A 23,057-nucleotide genomic window follows, 5' to 3' on the forward strand; every position below is an offset into this window, starting at 1 on the left:
AGGGCCTTGATGTTTTTCATAGAATGATAGAACAGTCTGAGTTGGAAGGGACCTTGGAAGCCCATCTAGTCTAATACCCTCCCTGAATTAAGCAGGGAAGTCTTCAGCTACACCAGGTTGCTCAGAGCCATGCTCAGCCTGGCCAAGATACTCAGTCCCCCAGGATGCGACATCCACAGCTTCTCTGGGCAACCTGTTCAGTGTTTCACCTCTCTCTCCATAAGAAATTTTTTCCTTATATCTAGTCTGAATTTACCCCTTCTAGTTTACAACCACTACCCTTTGTTCTATCCTTCAGGCCCTGCTAAAAAAATCTGTTCTCACCTCTTTTATAAGCCCTCTTTAAGTACTGAAAGGCTGCAGTGAGGTCTCCCTGAAGCCTTCCCTTCTTCAGGCTGAACAATCCAAGCTCTCTGAGTCTGTCTTCACAGGAGAGATGCTCCATATTTGTGGCACTCCTCTGGACTTGCTGCAACAGGTGCTGAGGAGCCCAGAGCTGGATGCATTGTTCCAGGTGAGCTCTCACCAGAGCAGAGCAGAAGGGCAGAATCCCCTTCCTTGCCCTGCTGCCCATGCTGCTTTTGATGCAGCCCAGGACAGGATTTGTTTTCTAGATGGCAAGTGCACATTTCTGCTCTCCATCTCCATCCCCCAGCCTTGCTGGTACTGGGGTTTGCCCTCACGCAGGTGCAGCACCTCACAGAATTTTTAACATAGGTGGCCACACTGGCCTTCTAGCTTAAAGCATGAAAAGACAGAGGAGGAGCAGATGCAAACAGGAATGTAGTCTTGTTCTAATCAGTCAGTCTGTGGGCACACAGGCAGCCAGCTGAACCTGAGCCTCTTGAAAGCACCAATGAAGAACTGCATGTTGATAGTTTCAAGATGGGACATTAGAAATATTTTAAAACATTTGGACCAAAATGCCAAGATAATGGGAAGGAAATAGCAAGTGGAACTTCTACTGATTGCCCTAGATGATTTTCATTCAGTGCTTGCATCTCAGGTAGTCTTTATGGGGGCAAAAAACGTCTGAAACAAAGGATGCTCATGAGTTTTGTGAGGGACTGGTACTTATGCCACTGCATTGAAATCACTGGTGTGTGGCATGATTTGCATCCCTCTCACCCCAAATATTCTGAATCTTGGTCTAGCTTTCTTGTTTTGTAAGATACTTCATAACAAGATTTCATCTTTGAGCTGTAGCTCCTCTCTTCAAACTGCATCATTCAGATCCTCTCTGCTGGAAAACAGATGCACCCTCCTGTGCCCAATCTCACACATCAGAACATAAAGAATATAAGATATTCAGCTCCGAAAATGCTTGCATGTAATTTCTGAGGCAGTATCCTTGTTAACACTGGAAGAATCTGTTCCCAATATTACAGCCCACATGTTCCTCAGAAAATGTTTCTTTTGTGTCAGAATTTCACAAAAGATTTGAAGGAGTCTCATTTCAACTCAGTGAGAAAATCTTGTATTGTTTACCTCATTACACCTCGTTGACTCAAGACTGCTATTATTATTCATAGACCCTCACATTCAAAATTGCATGTAAACCCCCATGAAGCTGTGAGCTTAGCTTAAAAATCACCAGGTATACTCATGGCTAAGCAGCTGAGCTTTTTCACAGTGCAGCCAGGACAGGATTTCAAAGTTTGCTTCACAACCTGAAGGAGTAGAGAAGAATATTCACATTTTTCTAAAGTGCAAATTGAAATTCCCTGTAGTTCACAGACTCTACCTTTTTAAGTGGAAAGAGAGTTGGTAGCAGCCAGTAGCAGAAGTGTGTCACAAGAGTGCTGCAGCAATATCTACAGATACAAAGGTATTAAATGAGAATGTTTAGCTAAACATGTCCCAAGAAAGTCAAGTGAAAATCATAGCATGAGAGCTACAAGCAGTGTGCCTTCAGTGTTGAGTTAGGAAACCCTGCACAATGAAGGCAGTTTTTCCTTTGTGCTCTCTAGGTTTCCAAATACTTCCAAAATGACCCAGAAGAGGATCCTGAATTAAGGTTAAATTCTTACTTCTGACCTGAAAAGTGGTTCATAATAGCTGCCAGAGATGCCAAGGGAGCATATCCTCAGCCCTTGGAGGGCTCCAGGGTTTCCATCAAGGGAGACACAGCAGTTTCCACCACATGGGAGCTGCTGGTCTGGGAGCTCCATGGTGTCCCACAGCCCTTTGCAGCACAAAGGCACCAGGCAATGGGGGGATCTAAGAAAAGCAACACATTTTGTGCCCCTAATACCATGACCTGGATCCCAGATGAGGCTGCTGGGGGATGGAGCTCATGCTGACTGTGAGGACCTGCTTCACCCAAACCCAGGCAGAGAACTGCACACAGGGGCTTTCTCATGGAATCATAGAATAGTTTAGGTTGGAAGAGACCTCTTAGCTCATTGAACCTGCTAACCCAGCACTACCAAGTCCACCACTGAACAATGTTTCCTGGTGCCTTTTGAACACTTCTCTCTGGACAACCTGTTCCAGTGCCTGACCATCCTTTTTGTGAAGAATTTTTTCCTAAGATCCGAGTAAACCTCCTCTGGCACAACTTGAAGTACATTCCTCTTGTCATATCCCTCGCTGCTTGGGAAAAGAAACCATCCCCCCCCCTGGCTACACCCTCCTTTCAGGCAGTTGTAGGGAGTGATAAAGTCTCCCCTGAGCCTCCTCTTCTCCAGACTAAATAATCCCAGCTCCCTCAACCACTCCTCATTGGACTTGTCCTCTGGACCCTTCACCAGATTCACTGCCCTTCTCTGGACACTCTCCAGCACCTCAGTGACTGTGTTGTAGTGAGGGGCCCGAAATGTCCTGCTCCGGGCTGCTCCAGGGCAGCTGCAGTCCGAGGCGGCCGAGCTACAGCGGAGTGGCAATCCGTCCCTCTCCAGCATGGACAGCGTCTTTGTTATTTGCCCTCTGAAAGCAGCAGCTGTTTCCGTGCACCACAGCAAAGCACCGTGGCCAGGGCTGCTTTTGAGCACCGCGCATTTTGGGGCAGCAGCGGCTGCAGCCCCGCCACAGAGCGCTCGGGTTCCCCTCACACCAGCTCGGCGAGCTGGGGGAGGCCGCGCTGTGTCTGCCTGGAGAGCTCGGCTGGGACAGGGACGTGGCACAGAGGCAAGAGAAATCCATTAACCCTGGGGAGGCAGGGAGCAGCTGAAGGCTGCAGGCAGTGCTGTAATGAGGTAAACGATATAAACTGGGGATCAAACAGGAATTACTCACGGACTTGTTCCTCAGCACTTCCACTGCGGCTCTTAGCGCCTCTGCCTCGCAGATGTCAAATGCGGGCAATTTAAAGTTACGTAAAGCCACAGCTGAAATTAACCCCTGATGTGCCCCAGTCTGCACCTACGGGCACCCTCCTGTGATGGAGCAAACCAGGGGCTCTGCTTGGGGGCCTGTGCACGGGCTGTGGTTCAAGGAGAGCAGTCGGTGTCGGGCTGATACAGGCCTGGGCACGTTCTGCAGAGCAGAATTTCTAATCTAATGAACCTCTGTTTTTCCCACTTTTTCCCCCTTAGACTGAGGACCCTCTCATGTAAGGAAAGAGGGTCCAGCCTTTGTTCACCTTTCCTTGCCTGAAGGGTACGTTCAGATGGATGCACACCAAGCAGAGCCTCTATAGGGAGAGATGAGTTCTTCTGGTAATGCACAACTTTCAGACTCTTTCTTCTTTCCCAGCCCACAGCCCACCAGGGGCTTGCTTTCACCTCCTTAGCTCTCTTAGGAATGATAAAAAAGAGAAGAGATTTAATGTGCCAAAACCTAAATCACCTGAAAAGTGTCTTGGGTTGCTGACAGGAGGAGCCAGCTGCAAGGGAAGATGTGCTTCGTGCCAGCAAGCTGAAAGCCTTCTCCACCAGCAAGGGAAAAGTGATGGTCAGTGAAGAAGATGGGTGCTGGAAGATGCACAGCTGCTGTTCTGAGGCAGGCTCAGAGGGGACACAGCTTCCACAGGCAGCCCCTGGAGGGAGAAGACCCAGGGAGGATGCAGCTGGTGGCTGTGTCCTGTGGACATGGCACAGGGCTGCTGTGCATATGGGCCCTGTGGTGGGGCTCCCCCCTTGGTCTGACAGGTCGGCAGAGAGCTTGGATCCAAGGACAGAAAGCAAAAAGCAAAGGAATCAGGTGGAGTGTTCTTAATTTGGTATTCAGTATCAAGGAAAAGAAAACTTTTCTGTGGGTTGCAGCTATAAGATTATGAGAGACAAAGCTGAATTATTAAAACATTTATTCACCCAAGGACATGTTGAGCTCTCTGAGGACCACGCTCATCCACTTAATTGAAACAGAGAATATCCCAAGCACCATTTGTATTGGAACTAAGTGACATATTTATTACTCATGTCCTGAAAGGGTCATACATATCCATTGTGGTAGATCTGAAAAGATAAGAAGCTTTTCTGACTTCTTGTTGTGCTTCCTGCCAGAAAAGCATTAGCACCTGGTCTGAAGGCAGCATGAGGAGGAAGAGGCTGTTGCCTATGGGCTTTGACCCTTACAATTGATCAATAGCAATGGTAGTTTGTGCTTCAGCAAGAACAGCTTGATTGTTGTGAAGGAGCAACAACATCCAAAATCTGACAGACAAACAGTCTTGGGGACTTAGAGATGCTGGTCTTCTGCAGAGAAGGGAAAGGAAGGAGGACCCAGCTCTTCTGGCAGTCCTTGGTCAGGTCAAGGTTTCCCCTGCAGGATTACGTAATGTCAGTAGAGGCCTGTCTCTGAGATTCACTTTTCCAAGGCTTCCCCTGGCAGGTGTAGAAGGGACAGAGGAGAACTGCACTGCTCTAAGAGCAGACTTGGAGAAGGATGGGTGTTTTGTCATAGCCTATATGGCTCAGCATTACAGTTAGTGTCTGCCAGCTCTGGTGAGAGTTTGGCTTAGGAGGATGGCAGTGGTGCCTCAAGAGGAAGGTCTGTCCCTATTCTGCTTCCCAGTCTCCTCGCACAGCGCACTGACTCGTGGAGGACTGCTCAGTGGAAGAGGACAGCACATGGAAGGAATCCATGGACACAGCTGTCCATCCCGCAGATAGGGCAACAAAATGCACTTTTACCTCTGCTGTTTCAGGTTAGCATCTGCTCTACCTTTACAGTGCCTCTAAACCCACCTAATGACTAAGCCAGCCCAGCTTCATCTTGGGATGGAGATCTTTAGAAGTGCCATACATACTTACATCTACCAGACATGGCTCCTCGTCTTTTCAGGGAGCAGAGTTAGGATGGAGTGTGGAAAGAAAAGAGAATTAATCATCCTCTGCCAAGGGAGTTCTGACTCATGGGGTGGCAGCACAGGCTCTGTGGGCATGAGAACTCCAGGAGGTTTAAAAGGGCCCCTGGAAGTCAGCAATATCAAGTACTTCAAATACATCAAACCCATCTTCTGCTCAGTGCACACAATAGAAGCTGAGTCAAAATCAGCCCCCATCTCACCAAAATGATCTGAGTGCTCTCGGGTTGGGGTCTCTGCCAACCCCACCCTTCCCTGGGATCAGGTCATAGGGCATTTCTGCTGCTCTCCAGCAAAAAGAGAAAGTCATGAAGAATGAGAGGAGTGAAAGGAATAATTTGCTGTACCAGAAATAGAGTTTGTGCAAAAGAGGCTTGGCTTATAGTTCATGTCTGTTTCTCCACAGTTCTAGCAATCCTGTGTTCCAGGTGACTGACATCCTTCTCAAATCCTGCTCCCAAATAAACTCTCAAGTGGCTCAAAAACCCATCACAAACAGGTGGTAAGGGATCCTCCAGTATAGTGTCTGGTTCTGGACTTGAAAGAAAACAAGCTTCTGGCAATCATGCATCCTGAAGTTTCAGCTCCTTGAGAAACTCGGGGGTGAGTTTTATGCCTCCTCTGTCTTAGCCAGCAATCATGCTCCTTGTGCTTACTTTTTCCTTTCCACTTCCCGCCCCCCTCCAAAAAAATAATCTTTTTACTGTGAGGTGACTGAACAAAGGCTGTAGACTTTCCATCCTTATAGACATCCAGACGCTGACATGGACATGAACAGATAAACCTCCCTGCGTAAGCAGGGGAGATCAGACCAGATGACCTCCAGGTCCACTCCCACCTCAGCCATTCTGTCATGTATATATTGGTGACAACAGACTTACTCTTTCCTTGGAGGAGAAAGATAACAGGATTCACGTGGGCCCTGAGGAGATCCAGGAAAGCAGCTGGCCTGGTTCTTGGGGACAATGACTTAACAGCTGCTGGGAATGATTGAGTTGATCTTCATGGGAGGCCAGACCAGAAGCAAAGGTTGTTCCATTTATGGTTATGAACTGTATGACACTGAGGAATAAATTCCTAGAAGAAAGATAATCCTTTTCCCACACAGAAGCACTCACACCCAGCCTACAAAAAGGCAGTATTTTCACTTCTCTGTACTATTTGTTACTGCTGTTACTACAGGTCATGTCTCTCTCTCTCTCTCAAAGCCAGGTCAGCAGAATGAGCACAGGATATGCAGCTGCAGCCTATCAGGTATGCATGCCTGCTGTAGGTGATGCTGCCTGGGGGATTGGGTACTGCTGCCTCCCGTTCCTGGGAGAGGGAAGGGGAAGGAGGCTGGGTCAGGTGCTGGGCTGCAAACACTTCTGAAATGACAACAGAAGGTGGGATTGGATAAGAAAAACAAATGTATAAAAGCTTGCCTGCAGGTAGTGAGAACTGGGAGTCTTCTCCTGCTGAATTTTCAGCTACATGATGAGATCCTCTTCCTTAACAAGACCACTATGTATATATTCTTCAACTTGTCACTTACTGTAATGTTCACTGTAGTAAAATTAGGCAGAGCTGAGAAACCTTTAGGTACAGCTCCAGGTTTGTGTATGTGTATTTTCACACTTGTAAGACAGTCACCTATTCCACAAGCAGTAGTGCCAAGAAGGAAAATTGAGACTTCCCACCCCTCACAGAGGATGTTACTATCCAACTCTGAGAAGACTCAAGGCCTACTTTACATATGCACAAAACCCAACAGGGAAGGTATCTGCTCACTTGGAGCTTTCCACATCTCAGTGCTAAGCAATGGCTCCCTCTTCTTCCCCTGTCCCCAGCACAGGCACAAAGAGAAAAGCTTAGCCACTATGCAATGCTTTTTGCTTTGATCACAGGTCCCACTACATCCCCATACCTGGAAACATTTGAGGCCAGGTTGGACCAAGGTCTGAGCAACCTGGTCTAGTCAAAGATGTCCCTGCTCATTGTAGGGAGAATAGAGTACATGACCTTTAAAGGTCCCTTCCAAATCAAACTATTGTATGATCCTCATCAGAGCTGTGATGTCTTCTCATTCTCTTAAGAACTGGTGAGGGCAAGTCAAGGAGAAAGTAAAACTATTGGTCTTTAAATCAAAATGATGGTTCTTCCCAGATCTTAAATAACCATGAACCCTTAGGAGCCATCTTTCCTAGCCAGCAGTGATAGTACATGCTTAGAAAGCTTGACAAAGCAAGGTGCCCATTCTGTGCTCATTTCCACAGCTAGTACCCTTTCAGAAACCAGTTCTGCCCAGTGAGTTCAACAACCTCGCCGGGAATCCGGCCTCCTCTTCAGCTGTTAGAGTGCCCTTGCTGACTACCAAATGTACAGAAGTAGGGCAAAAAGGCAGGATAAAACACCCAGTCAAAATATCTAGGTCACTTAATGAAGAGTTAAACTCCTTTCACAAAGCACATTTGTTGCTTTTCCTAGGATGCTCCTGCACCTTCAAAAAAGTGTAAGCTAGTGGGAGTGAGTGACAACTTCATACATCCAGACTTCTCGCTGCCAGGTTAGAATGGGCATTTAACTTACCATCTATTAAATCTTCAGTTTCCACTTCTTTCTCCCACCTGTGCAGAGACTGGTGACCAGTGCCCTCAGCACAGCCACCCGGCTGAGCAGAGGCTACTTTTCAGCAGAAAGCAGGCTTGGTGCCTTCTGCCCTGCTCTGGCAGTGAGCAAGGAGTTGCTCAACACTCCCTGTGCTAGGTCCCCCTGCTACAAGGACCGGAGGGCAGGGATTGTTAAGAGATACTGGAGTGCTGATGGCTTGTAGGACTTCTGCCAAGACCACCCCCTCTCACCAGTTAAACCATCATCCATAAAATAACACTGGGAGACAGATACAGCCTTCCTCACCAGACAGCCTGTCTGCAGGGAATCCCCCCAAGAATACTGTGAGGCAGCTGCGGTGCCTGGGATGCAGCACCCAGCAAACCCTGGCTTTGCTCGCTGCCTGTGTTTACATTCAGAGCTTAAATGCTGCCCCAGAGTTGCGTGACTGGCAAAGACCATCAGCCAGAACAAGTCTCCGCTGAAATTTGTGCTGTCAGTTGCAGCATCACAGTGACCCAGAAAGCTGATGTTATTTCACATTATTTCAAGTGGGGTTTTAAGAAAACACAAAACACGCCCCACAACCCCTGGCATTTTAGTATTTAATTAAGGAATCATCCTCTGGTAGCTGGGGATGCTGTATTCAGGTTGCTGAAAAAAAAAGAAAATATTTTGATGTCCCATTTTACAAGCATTAGTCTTTTTCTTCTGTTATATGATCAAAAGTCACTTGGAAACATCCTGCTTGTTTTCATGGAGAGCTACAGCAGGCAGGACACTGTAGCATTCAGCTGTGTGGTACCCGTGTCTGAAAACTGAAAACGGAAACTGAACAGTTTCCCACAAAATCCACTATTTTTGTCTGTGGATGCTGACTTTGCATTTTTAAGTGGAAAACCAGTATTAATCTGAAAAGGCTCTTGTATTTTCTCAGTCCTCCTTTTATTGCCATTATGAAGCTTTAAAATTAGAGTGCTATTTGTAAAGCAGCTGAGATTCTACTGAAATGTTCTGTTTTACTGCTAAGTGGAAAAATGAAGTATTCCTGCACCAGTATTCCTTTTAACCATGACATACAAAATACCAAGTCTTCTTTTGCAAACATATTGTTAAAAGGATTCAATCTCCAGTTGCTAACAATTGAGAATAAACCATGGTCCTAGCCACAGAAATTCAATACCAAAAAGACAACTCTTAAGGTAATTTTGGAGGTCAGTCAAAGACACCTGAGAAAAGTCAGATGTTAGAGTCCATGAATCTTCTGAGCCACTGTTTCTCTTCTGTCCTTCAGCTACCTGCCCGAATCTACAAATTTGCTCCCGCTTTCAACATTTTTCATTATTTTCATGCAGAATAAAGGAAAAGATAATACAGAAAAGCACCTTATGTTTGATGGAAGGAAATGAACAGGAAAGAGAAACAAAGCATACAAAATGAACCTTTATTAAATGAAAGAAAATCTGTTTTGTGGGTCAAATATGAAATAGAATATACAAAAACTTTACATCAGATCTCTTGTCAAAGAAATTAAATTCTATCTAGACTGAAGTAGCACTTGTTCTTTCCAAGACAACACGAATGGGTGAATATGCATCTTGTGGCAGTACAGGACCACACAGACTGCTGTGCTACATTTCTGGTTACAAAGAAGAAAAGGTAAAAATCTAAATGATGTCTCTAAAGAACTCAACTATTCAACAAAGTAACCTAAAATTGTTGAATGTTGACCACTATGTATTCTTTTACAAGCAAATGACAGGTGGGTCAAGTGCAGAGTTCACAAAGCTTGCATATCACATTGTCTGTTTCTATACAAATATAAATAGTTCTTTTTTATTTCAAAAATCCTTTTATATTTGATAGCTTTATTTGTGGAAAAGGATGACCAGATCGTCAGGTTCCTGCTGTACTACCCAGACAATTCCATCTCCTTTTTCTCCTCCTTTTTTTGAAGATTGTAACCCATAAACCACAGCCTGCAATATTTTTAGAAACTTGATGTATATTTAATCACAAGTCTTTGTACCACTGTCCTATACATGAAGGTTCTGCAGAGCTCCTAACATGTCTTTGGCATAGCACACCATGTCCCATTTAATACCTTTTTTTTTGCTTAAAAAAGTATATTTCATTTAGTAAAACAACTAAAAAACATCTATTTCTGATTTTGTAAAATAACGTATCACCTCTTGAGATGCTTTGCAAAATATACACACACATTTTGGAAAAACATTGAGTACTGACGTGAGGGACTCATCTGAAGTCCGATCTGTTTATGAGAAGTAAATATAATTACAAATTCTGTCTTCTGCATGACTCTCACATGAAGTCATTCAGTTCAGCTTCAAGTGCTGCTGCCATTTCATCTGCTTCAGAGCTGCTTCCTTCCTCATCTTCATTGCTGGATTCTTTACTGGATTCACTGGCAGCATCATCTTCATCCAGTTTGCGCTTGTGACCCCTGGAAGGACAGACAGAGACAAGGCCCATGAATGGAGGTGTCTCAGCGCTTACTGAGAGACTCATATTCAACATGAGAAAAAGTGAGGCTAGAGGACTCATCTTTTTTCAGGCCTAGACAAAAAGTACGGCCCTTGCTTTTTCATGAACTAACAGTAGCCAGTTCACACAATTTGTTTTTTAATTGCTGTTATGTGCTGTCTGCAGTAGGTGCAAAGAACAAAGTAGTGTTAATTTGTTTCTTCCATTCTTCTGAAGAAAGTATGAGACTATTTGAAAATAATGGATTTACATTCCTCTTGCATCCCAAAAGAAAGAATAAAGCCATTGTGTGAAAGAGATATTACCAAAATACAAATGTTGTTGTATGATTTTGAAATATTCAAGTTTCTGTTTTTCTTATCAAAATAAAACCATAAGTGACGAACCGCATCTCACTGCACCAGCATGTACGCTTTCATGCTTCCAAACTTTGGGGTCCCATCCTTCCCTTTTGTGTCTCTTTGGATTAGTCCTGCCAGGCTAAACAACACATTTCTTTGCATCTCTGGAGAATGAACCAGTTTAAACAGGAAACTGATGTGCACCATACCCTGCTGAAAGAATCATGTTCCTGGTTCTGAAAGATCTCTAAGGAAAATCTAATGCTTCAACTGGGAAATAGCCATAAGCAAAAGAATTTGGATTTGTGGAAACATAAAATCTCTTTTCCTTGCCAAAGGGAATTATATATCAGACGTGTACTTCTAAGACAAAAATAAAGTTGAGATTTTTGCATTCACAGAATTCATAATGAGATGCGGAAGCACCTTCAAAATCCTTCAGGATAATTTGTTCAAATTTCAAGCAGAAAAATACATGCAGAGGGGCAGGCATCTCTCAAATAACTTTTCCTTGCTTGGTGGGGCTTCATTAAGAAGAGAATGCACCCACTTGCAGTCATGAAAAACTCATAAAATGATCTATCTATTTTAGCTAAAACAGTAATTTAACAATAATCCTGTTACTTCTGAGAGCACAGAGAAATAGCATATAGCAAGAAAGAAAGACATTTGATAAATACTGACATGAATGATACATATCCAAAAGAAATGAAGGCAAAGATTAAGAGTCAAACTTGTGAGCTAGTAAGCAATGCTGAAATACAAAGCAATTTTTATTTACACAGACACTTTGATTGCTGTTTTCCAAGAAAGAGGAAAGCTCATTAGCCCAAACTGCTTGGTGTGTGAGCTGATTGACCAACACCTGACTTGCCCTTTCACTTTTCAGGGAGATAGATGGACAAGGTGTGGTGGGAAGTCAGAAGGGAAGTCCAAATCAAAATGGCAAGTGAGCAGTACTATGTTCTATCTTCTCTTTCTGCTGCAGCTGTGGACAAAAAAAGACACCACTGGCTGCTTTACAGAGCACCTCCTCCCACTGATGTCAGGTGGGTTTTGCTGTTGAGCATAGGGTGGTAGAATTAATATTCCTGGGAGGCAAGGCTGAAACCCTCAGATACACTCCGGGCTCTAAATCCCTAACAAGGAAAAATGGGATGAAGTAGAAGTGTTACCTGAATACTTTGCTACTGAAACTCAAATGTGGTGTGCTGAAGCAGTTTCAGGGTACTAAATGTAGCCTAATTCACAACAAAAAGCAGTTTCTCAGACATAACAGTGATTATTTCCACACACACTCTATTAGCATGCAGTTTGGACAAGGAAGCTCCCATGCTTAAAACGCCCAATTGGAAGAAATCTCAGCACATTTTCATTAAAAGCTATACAAATGCGTAGAGCTTTAGCAACACTTGCTTAGTGATGATTTCAGCCTTCAGAACTACAGTGCTATTTCAGGCATTAATGATACTATTAGCAAAGAAAAGCTAATTGGGAATTAAAGAAACCTGAAAGAGTCTTACTCAGCAAAAGAAGAAATGAGTCGTGCATCTTTAACAAGTAGAGGATAAGAAGTGCACAAGCGGTGCTAACTGAGAAAAAAATATAAAGTCATGAAGGGAATCTATACCACAATGCTCACAGCTGAAAACATTTGCATTCATCTGTTTTTAAGACTGCATCCATGGAATCTGATGGTATTTGCCCACTGAAAAATGAAATTAGCAATCTGACAGCTGTCATTTTCACATATGAAATGTACACACAGCTGCAGATATTGTATTGAAGGATGTGTCAGGACAAGCAGGCTTCTAGAGCCTAAATACTGTAATTTACTGGGACATAAATCAATAGCACAGATCTCACAGAAAAGAAACAAAAGGGTCTGTGAAGAAATACAAGAAATAACAGCTCATTGAAATAATACCTCATTGCCAGTTCATTATTTCTTGAAAGTGCAGAACAGTTAATTTACTAAATAATAACAGCAAAGACTAGCAAAATTATTACTTTATGCAAGAAAATAACTTTTAAAATTTCAATGTACTTCACAGCAACTAGATTTTGGTGAGGACAATCAACTAAATACAGAGATCTGAAATACTCAGTGTGACTAATTAATTAAAGAATGGAGCTCCAGCCCACAAAAAGACTTTCCAGAAACCTTAATGGATGCCACTCCCATATTTCATCCCTCATTCAGTTGTATTCAACAGTATTTTTGGAAATCCAAAAGCCTGACCATTATCTGTTTTGTCAGTTCTTGTTATTTCAGGAAGGCTAGAATGACAGCTCTGGTCAATCTCAATATGAAACATTAGTCATTTACAGGGAGGAAAAAAACATTAAAAAAAAAAAAAAAGAAAACACAGCTAAGTATTAGTTCTCTATAGAAAAAAAATCTTCTGAATGTTAGCATTTTTTTTATTATGATATAAAAATCTTTCAGTGTTTGTGTACTGTAAACTGCAGCTTCACAGGTATTCAAAAAACCATTTAAATGAGTATTATGATATCAAATAAAAAGCTAACCCTCAGAGAAGTATAGAGAAAGGACATCAGGAAGACAGAGCTGCTCTTTTTCTTTGCAAATTCAGAAAAGAGAGGTAACACTCTGTTCATAATTTCTGTCTTCAGAGAAAAAGCAGTATATCCCCATGGTGGTATACCTATTAACATAACAAACGATTTAAAATGTATATTTTTCCTCACTGTTTTGTGCCCATTCTTTGTCATTTCCAGTTTCAGAGCCATAGTGTGTAGCACTTTTGAGTGGAAAAGTTAAGCTCATACAGAATTCCTTCTTACTATTTAGAGAAAATGATTCAGCAGCATTGCAGGCTTCCATTAGCCTGATTTGCATTTTTGTAACGAATTTTGCTCGACTGTTATTAAAAGCCAAACACGTTTATAATAACTGAGTATCTTTAACCTCACATATGAACAACTGCCAAAACACTGAATGCAGAACTTTAAATATCTTACAACTCTGTGAAAAAACTTCTACAATCCAGATTACCTTTTCCTTTGCATTAAGTATTTTTCTTTTGTAATACCCAGTACAAGGAGGCCCACCAGTTCACGTGCTGGAAAAATCCTTTCAAAAGAGAAGTAGGTTTCACAAAATCTCATGTATTTATATGAATTGTCAAGAGATTTAAATAAACTAAGTGTAATTCACAATGACATTAAAAATAAAAACTATTTGTAATTATATACATATAAAAGTCGTTTTTAGGAAAATTTCATCCAAAGAATGCTAATAAGAAATAGTGATTTTCCAAATGAAGAGACAGGTTTACAGAGTTGCAATAGTAGAAGGTATACACCTATAAAAATACCACAGAAAACTTTGCTGAAAATGAAAATTTATTTAGGTCTTGATCCATTAAAATGAGCACTAAAATCTGATTACAATGTACTAGTCGAATGAAAACTCCATTCTCATGAATTCACTTTAAATTTAGTTCACTAAGAGGGCCATAGGGAACAAAGTGAAAGAAGCCCAGTATTTCTTGGTTCTATTATCTTAAGGTCTTAATTTATAATTGGCTGAAAATAACATTGGAAAAACATTCTTCTTTTCTTACTTGAAAAGCAGATTGTCTCTAGTTTTTTTGCATCCCTTTAAGAAATACAGTGCTACATTAAAATAGAAACTTCTAATTAGCAAAGGAACTCAAAGGGCAACGTAACCCTTGCTTTAAACAAAGCAAACTTAAATCTTAAATTCCAAACCTTATTTTAGACTTGTAAATGAAAACTAAAGAAAATACTTAAATACATATTCACATATCCTTTAAACTCCAAGTCCCCACAAATCCCCATCACTATTCTGATAATGAGTAAACCCTTTATTTTTTGCAAGTTGACCTGACTTTTTTCAATATCTCCTAAAATCACTACAATAACAAAGCAGAGTCTGCACACTAAATGTGTTTAAGTCTTTTACAAGCAATCAGCTTACAGCATTGACGTTATAAATTAGGACTTCAATTTGCTACCAAATACAGCCAAAGCTTCTCTCTAATGAGAACACTCACACAGCAGCCATAAGTAGTCTGGAAAGGTCATTTTGGAACTGTGTGCTGCTTTCTAACATCCTCACAGCCTTGCACCACAACCTACACCGCCCCGACATGCCTCCAAAGCTCCGTATGGAAGGTCTGTCCTGGATTCTATACACACCTAGACCACAGCTTTCTGTAAAGTCCTTCCACAATGGAAAGAAGGTGATGTGGCATTTGGTAATGCAACTACAATATGACTTCCTTCCACAGGAATTTGACTGTGGGAACACTGTATTCAGACAAACTATTTCTCTGGCAATATTCTTCAGTTATGAAGAAGTAGGGCTGGTTATCCAGTAAAACTCTCTTCAACCCATTCTGAAGATGCCAGCCCAGTACGTGGCTAACAAGCTTCAATGCCTTGTGCTCTGAGAACACACAAACTGGAAATCCATGTTGTGAGCATTAATATGTTACATGGGACGGACAGACAAGACGGTTAAATTTTCAGAGAGATATTCCAAGTCTTGCGGTTATGTTTTTTTAACATGGGATACATGGCAATATCTTTAAGGTCCCTTCCAAGCCAAACCATGCTGATTCTATTCCCATTCAGAGTGAGCAATTGTCCACAGCCTGCCTGTAACTCAGGTGTCTCCCCTCTGGCAATTTCCCTGGAACATCTGTGCAGGGGCACTGGATTTTCTGTCCCAGTCTCCTCCCTGGCACTAGCGGAGCACACTGCCAGGCACACACACAGCCATGGGAACACGAACAGCACCACCCCAGCAGTACTGGCAAGCTGCAGTGTGTGTTTTCGCTTTCTGGTCCTGCTGGGACAAACAGGATACTATTTAGCACCCCAGGAACAAATGCCAGACACCTCATATATTTCCTCAAGAACTCATCCAATGCTCTCTGCAGGATTATAGGGTGATCCAGAAATCTAATATGCAGAAAAATTATGCACTGAGAATGTTCCATGCACAGCCTCGGAGTGCAGAGAGAGCCCCTGCAGTTGGAGGAACAGTGTGCTTTCAACGCTGCTCACAAAAACCTCCTGCAGGCACCAACCAATTCCAACTGACATCTCTGAAGAGTATTTTAACTGACACAACAGTAAAGTGAGAGCTAATTAAATTCTGTACACTCTCAGTGCCTTTCTGCCTTAAAATTTAGTGCACCTGTGCACAATTCCAATGGTGAGAAACTATTCTGGAAACTGAAAACATCCTGCAACAGCTTTATAGGTAGTTCTCTGAACTAAACACTCAACAATATCTAAATTTAGAGTATTTTAAGTCAGGAAGTCACTGAAAATTTAATATAGCACACTGTAGTAATTTCTGGATTTAACAAGGATAGTTGATCAATTTTGCTAAAATTGTCCCATTGATGAGCTTGTGTCTTCTTAATATTCAGATAAAGGGGAAAGTTTAATAACAAGAAAATCAGTCCAACAGTGGTTTCTTAACAATATTAATGTTTTCTTGAAGAAAATGGTGATTTCTTAATAGTTAAACACTGGGATATTCCAAAACCAAACAGTGTAGCAATAAAACTTTAAAATAAAATGCTGTGTGATTTTCTCTGCACTGAACTAATTTAGACACAGATTACAATTAATTGGATAATGGAAAACTGAAAAGTTGAACCCACAATTTTGCTTCTGTAATTAAGTCACAGAAATAGAAACTGTGTCCCTAAAATATTACTTGTTATTAACTTCAAGTTGCTTAAAAATAATCTATGTACTTATAAGACATATACAACATGCAATATAATTATTTCTTCAAAAGGCAAAGGTGACAGCGGCAGTTTTATATCAGACAACAAATAATCTTGTCATTGACATATAGAAGACAGCAGAAAATTAAATATACTTTTCACTATGTGGAATGCCACTTTCATAAGGGAAAATGCACAGATGCACTCTAGCATATGACTTCTTAATTCTATTTGAAAGCTAAACTAGGCCTTTGTTGTTTGCATCAATTCTCTTTCCAGCTTCTTCTAGTTTACAAATATTACCTCTTCTGACAATAAAAGTTAAACAGTAGTTCTGTAGCTCTGTAGAGATTCTGGGTAACTCTGGGAGGCTGTAATACCAAGGCTCAGAAGTGAGCAAAAATAGTTTCAAGCCTTTCTTCCCAGCACCTGGGTGGGCACTGTACACCAACTCTACTGGGATTTGGTTTGAAAACCGTCTTTTGAAAATGGACTAAATCCTCAAACTAATTTCTGTATAGGAAGGCAATAGTCTCAGATAGTGATGAAGAATAATGTCCTCCTTAGAGATCAAAATGAGTCATTGTTTTAAAGAATGGTTGTATGCAATAAAATATTATGATGAAAAGTGGGCAAAAAAAAAACCTAGATGCATGGGCAATTTAGAAAATTCAAAACCATACATTAAAACAAGAAGTTGGAAAAGAAACATCATCTGATTTATCTGAGAAAAGTAAAACTGTCTTCATTTTTCTCACAGAAGCACAATGTAGAGGTACTCCTGTGCCAATATAAGGCAGAACCAACTTCAGTTTGAAGACCCCCAACACTGCAAAGTAACACTTGAAATCCTGATTGGATTTGCCAGCATCACTTACAAACACTGAGAATACTCTTCAAAATGCATTATTTGGCTACTTAAATTGTTAAGATGGAATTTAGCTGACAACACACTGACTGTGCTAATCAAGGAGGTTTTAAGTAGGATTTGGTATATGGTACCAAAAAGATATACCAAATGGTATATCTTTTAAATAAGATATCCATAGATTATCTTAATCTGTAGGTTATGGACTACACCAAGTTATAAAGAAAGATGATTTTTCATCTTTAGTCAGAGCCTTCAACTCTGATTTTTACTAACTCGTCTCTTACTTTGTCCTTGTTTTCAATAAATAATTGAGATTAAATTGCAAATAATTAAACCAAACATCCTTCTAGCATGTTCATTCTCTGCTTTGCTCACAAGAATATTAACTAACAACATCTCTGCTTCATCATAAAATATTGAAAATAAGACAAAACACATCACTGATTCTATACAGATACAGGTAGTACTGCCAATGCCACTGAGGCACAAAAAAGAGACTTCAAATTCCTTTAAAATATTGTGTTCTATGGGCCAAAATACACAGTCCCCTTTCCACACAGCTAAATTCTTTCACGAAATTCACTAGGTCACTCCTGCCAAAAACAGTCAGCCCTTCATCCTCCTCACATTGCTATGTGATTTAACTGAATAATCCCCCAGTTGATTGACTCTGCTGCCTGCCTCACAGTCTGGTAAGCCAGTAGTCCACCATCTCTGTAGTCAGCTTCCAAGGAGTATTTACTGCACAACAGTTGGGAATTGGAGCTGCTGTGAGGCTGTGGGTCACACCATAGTACCTGGGACTGAGACTGCTCCATCTAGCAAGGGGCTGAAAGATTTCTTCTCTGTATCATACAGCATCTTCTTGCAATATTACATTTCTCTACTACTTATTTCTTTATCCCAATGGCAAGACATGTTATCTTGGCAATCCTCACTTCTTCTTTCCCCAAATTCCTAGCCCTGACAACTTATATTTTTCTTTATTTATTTGTTGAAACAAACAATATTTGTTGAAACAAACAATAAATATTTTTCATGCATTAAAACAGGTTTTGGAAGACTGTTTTAAGAAGACTGCATTATAGTACAAAACTACAGAGAACCTAGAAAAAAATTTATCAGCATTAAAAGGTCAACACTTGACTTCACACAGTCCATTTTGCTACAGGGTGTTTTAGAAAAGCTAGTAAGTTAGAAAATGAAATGACATCAAGCCAGGAAGTCACTTCTCAGTAAAAGAAATTTTCAGAAATTTGTTAGACATTCGCTAGGCTTCCACTAGAAACAGAGCAAAGTAGTGTCAAGGCTTGGTTTACAAATAAGAAAAATCTGAACTGAAGTTGTGAAAGTATCTGCCAGAACCATGTGACTTTTACATGAGTTTTATAAGGTTAGCATAAATGATATATACAGCATAAAAATACATGCAATACATTTGAAACAAAATGCCAGCCATCTTTTTTTATTGTGTAATTCCAACCAACTCCCTAAACAGTGGGTCTGCATTCATTAAATCTGGATCTCTATAATACTGGGTCAGTGAGCATCACCAATTCAATCTGGATCAAAAGGCATGTGCCAGCCCCCAGCCTATGTGCCAAATGGAATCACACGGCTGAGAATTCCCCGTACCTGTTGTTTTCACACCAGCTATGATGTGACAAACGACCCAGTGCAGCAGATCGCAGCTCTCCTGGCTCACAGTCTTGGGCCCCTCCACAGTCTGCTCTACAGTTTTTTCTGTCGATATTTCTGGAATAAATTTGAACTAGCAAAGGCAGTTTATACTTGATCTGTACTTTCTGGTGCAAAGCTGCAATTTTTTATGATGGTGCTGTCCAAAACCTAGATTCAAGGTATTATTCAGCTGCAGTCTCTCCCATACCACTAATGAAGAAGGCATCTGAAGGAGAAGCAACTCATTACCTTTTATCACTCCAGAGTAAAAGGCAGCTGCTGAGCCTGTGTCATGGAGAGTTAATTTTCTTTTCACTAGCCAGGACAGTATGATGTTTTGAATTCAGTGTGAGATGTTGAAACAGATGTTGAAAACACACTGATGGCTCAGTCATTGCTCAGCAGTGCTTACCCTGAACCAGGGACTTTTCAGGTTCCTGTGCTCTGCCAGTGAGAAGCTGCACAAGGACCTGGGAGGGAGCATGGCCAGGACAGCTGACCCAAACTGGGCAAAGGGATATTCCAGACCATACAATGTCATGCCCAGAACATAAACTGGGGGTCATTGGAGAGGAGGGGCTGATTGCTGCTGAGGGAGAAGCAGCAAGGTGGTGAACATTTGTACCACACATTACTTGTTTCCCTTAGGGAAATTAAACCTACCTCCTCATTACAATTATTATGATGCTATTACAGTATTTTATTTTGTTTCAATTATTATTAAACTGTTCTTATTTAAAGCCATAGGTTTACTTTTTCCTGGTTCTCCGCCACACAGGGCAAGGGGAAGTGAGCAAGTGGCTGTGTGGTTCTTAATATCTGGAGTTAAACCAGGACAGCCTGGTCTTATCCATGTAAGGGTACTAGCCAGAGGCTCTGATAAAGTACAATTATCAATTTATCTGGATATATGGATGTGCACAGAGGGAAATGTGAAAAGCTGTTTCTCGAGGTGCCAAATGACTAGACAGACACAGCACTTCAAACATGTAACAAAAACTGAGACTGCAACAAGTTGTTCTTCTAATGCTTGAGAATGAGATAGCCACATGGATGCAGGGACAGGAGCGAGGTCAGAAATGCCAGGCAGAGGATGAGACACTTCTCTGTTTGACTTTAGGAATAAAAGCACTCGACAGGCCCTCTCCCAGACTGCTGGAACACATTTCACAGCTGACCTTACTCAGATATCCCTTTCTCCTCCTCAGCTGCCCAGGTGACCCTCAGAGGTAAGGGGCAGGGCCTGTGCACAGCCCTAGCAGAGAGGAGAAGCCCAGCCACACACCAGGATCTTGCAGGCAGTTCTGGCCCCACTGCTCAGATGCTGTTTATCCACCCTTGCTAACACCTGGGACACAAAAGAACTTTCTGGTATTACCATTCAGTGGTCTGAAGCAAACAGCAACATCAGCTGAGACATACCATTTTGCCATTTTTTGTGTTAATCTGCAAGCTTTACAAGGTTCTCTACCTAGCAGGAACATACTTAGCAAGAACATTTACCGTGATGTGGTTTGTCTGATGGGTTATTTCACTGCAACTGGCAAAATATATACTGTCATGTATTCAATTGTGTTCTCCAGTAAATATTCACTGGGATAGCTAAAGGCACACTCAAGCCACAGCGGTAATCTGAGAACAGCAAAAGGAGGCTCTGAACAGGAGACTTTTCCCTCAGCAAACAGGGACCACTTCTGTGCAATGCAGTGGCAATATGCTTGGGTCACACAGCAAAGGACATATTTGCTGCTTTGACATCTACAGTGGTGTGGGGAATCAAAACATCCCTATTCTGCTTTTCACATGCATGGCTGAAAACAACACAGGGACAGATCTCCACAACTGGCTTGATACAGATACAACAGTGTTCTGAAGCAAATCCAAGGTTTCTAAAATACCGGACTTTGTTCTTCCCAACGTAAGTACCTATTAGAAGTGATTAATAAACTACTTGGAAATGGGAATATCCACCCATTTTGATTCCTAGATTTCCTCCCCTTCCATTAAGAAGCAGTACTGCTTCTCTTTTACCAACATTTTTAGCACATGCTTCAAGCTGGCATTTTAATTGAAGAAACACACTGCTGTTTAGCAGCCATTAAAGACTTGCAGCGATCAAGATTAATGCATATTAGTTATTATGTGGAATTTAAAGTATTTTTAGAATTTATTAGGGAAACTAGAGCTATTTTTCTTGATCGGAACAATGTTACCTTACAGTTTCCTGCTAATGTCCTAGGTCTCAACACAATGAAGGATTAAAAACCTTCACTGACACATCTTAATGTACTTCTTAGTTTCCTTATTCTCAAGAGATATTTAGAGATCCACATATCTTACTAAGGAAAAACATAAATTGTTTAATAGCTTATAAATTGCAGTGAAGAACTTGGCCTGACTAAAGGAAAAAATGCTGCCTAAATTACCTGAAGGGCAAGCCCCTGCTATTCTTCAGTTCCCAGTGCAGCTCTTTCACCAACACACAAACCAAAGCTATACATTATGGGCTTGCCTCACCCTGAACTTCTGCTTTACATCTTTCTTATCCCACACCATTAGCCACAGATGCAGAACAACATTAATATCTACAGACTGCTGGAATAGGCTAGTGGTGCTGGGGGAACTGGGTGCTGGGGTTATGTGAGTGGAAGCAGGATACTGGAACCTAGTGTAGTTAATTACTCCTGTGCAGGAACAGAAATACATCCAAAACAATCTGATGCTCCAGTTTCTTACCGGAACTCAGATTTCACAAGAGGAAAGAACTGTCCCTGCTGTGTGTTACAAGTGCTCTGAAGTTGAAGACAGAATGAAATGGTTTTCCTACTCCTCCCTTTGTGAGGGAACACTAGGAGCTCAGGTTTTTAAATTCACTCAGGGTTCTCGTTCTCACCCTCTTGCCCTAGCAATCACATGAACCAAACTGGGACTGCTCATTCTTCAAGGTGGCAGGGCACTAAGCAGATCAAGTCAGTAACTTCCAAATTCCTTTCCCATCATCCTAGTTTCTTGCAGCCTTCATTTATTCAAGCATAAATTTTGCTTTTGACATTTTTTGGATCTAGGAATACCTAAATGAAATGTTTCACACAATAGCATCTCTCCCAGCTGGGCTAGAGGAACCAGCATCAGGTAACCACCGCCTGTTACCTGACAGTTGATGAATATCTGTGCATTGTTCTGAAAACTCTTCACTCCCACAACTTAGAAGTTCAAGGGGTAGCATTATATTATCAAGAGTTCTCCTTGTCTGGAGGCTTCTCATACAGGGTCAGACAGCTCCTAGTACCCTTGGTTAGGGTAAGACTGGAATCTCATCAACACAAGCTCTCTTCCTTCTTCACCACAAGCACCTAACTCTGCTGTAGGCTCCCAGGACTTGCTCAGGGCTATCCTCACTCCCAGGTAGTTAATCCACGCACTTTCTTTCAACTTTGATCTCAGCAATGTGGATTTTACAGATCTCTTAACTGTGATATACTGATTGTTTCAACACTCATTCTCGATCCTGAGACAAACTCATCGCTACTGCACAAGCACAAGAAAAACAGAGCTAGATGAAAAGACAAACATGTTGACCTATTTTCTTTTCACTAGTCTTGATCACCTGCTTAAACCTAAGTTTGGGGTCCTGGAAGGGTGCCAGGGTTGTCCATACCACATATGGCCTCTTTTCCAAGTTGAAGTGCTGTTTTTCATTGCTTTGTACTTTCTTCTTCAGCTAGCCTCACAGTTAAACAAGAATTCTCTGCTAGAAAGCATGTCTCTTTTCTCTGTTCTTTCTCTATAATTAGGTGAATGCCTCTCATCATTTTTCAGCCCTCACTCTTCCCAAAATGATTTCTGAAGTCTGATTGTAACAAATGATTTCTGAAGTCTGCTTCTACAAAAATCTAGCTCTTGTAGACTGGTACTTCTTGCAGATATATTATAGAAAATTATTTTCCCTCAGGCTCTAGTCACTCCATTGTCCCAGGATGGAAGCTATTAGTTAATGGCTCTGCAGTGATAAAAGGCAATGACTGCAGAAAGACTTCTACTTCAAATACATTGAGGCATTACTGAGAAATCAATCTCATCATTCA

The 23,057-nt window shown here is 41.6% G+C and overlaps 1 protein-coding gene across 1 annotated transcript in view; it reads right to left on the reverse strand.

Moving 5' to 3' along the window:
* Nucleotides 1–9,267: 9,267 nt before the first annotated feature.
* Nucleotides 9,268–23,057, reverse strand: part of CTDP1 (CTD phosphatase subunit 1) — a 99,668-nt gene continuing 85,878 nt past the window's right edge. The window contains exon 13 of the mRNA XM_036406983.2: nucleotides 9,268–10,301. Within this exon, the coding sequence (XP_036262876.1) occupies nucleotides 10,160–10,301 (142 nt within the window). The 3' untranslated portion in view covers nucleotides 9,268–10,159. The remainder of the gene's footprint in view (nucleotides 10,302–23,057) is intronic.

Source organism: Molothrus ater, chromosome 1, assembly GCF_012460135.2.
Source record: "Molothrus ater isolate BHLD 08-10-18 breed brown headed cowbird chromosome 1, BPBGC_Mater_1.1, whole genome shotgun sequence".
Classification (NCBI taxonomy): Eukaryota; Metazoa; Chordata; class Aves; order Passeriformes; family Icteridae; genus Molothrus; species Molothrus ater.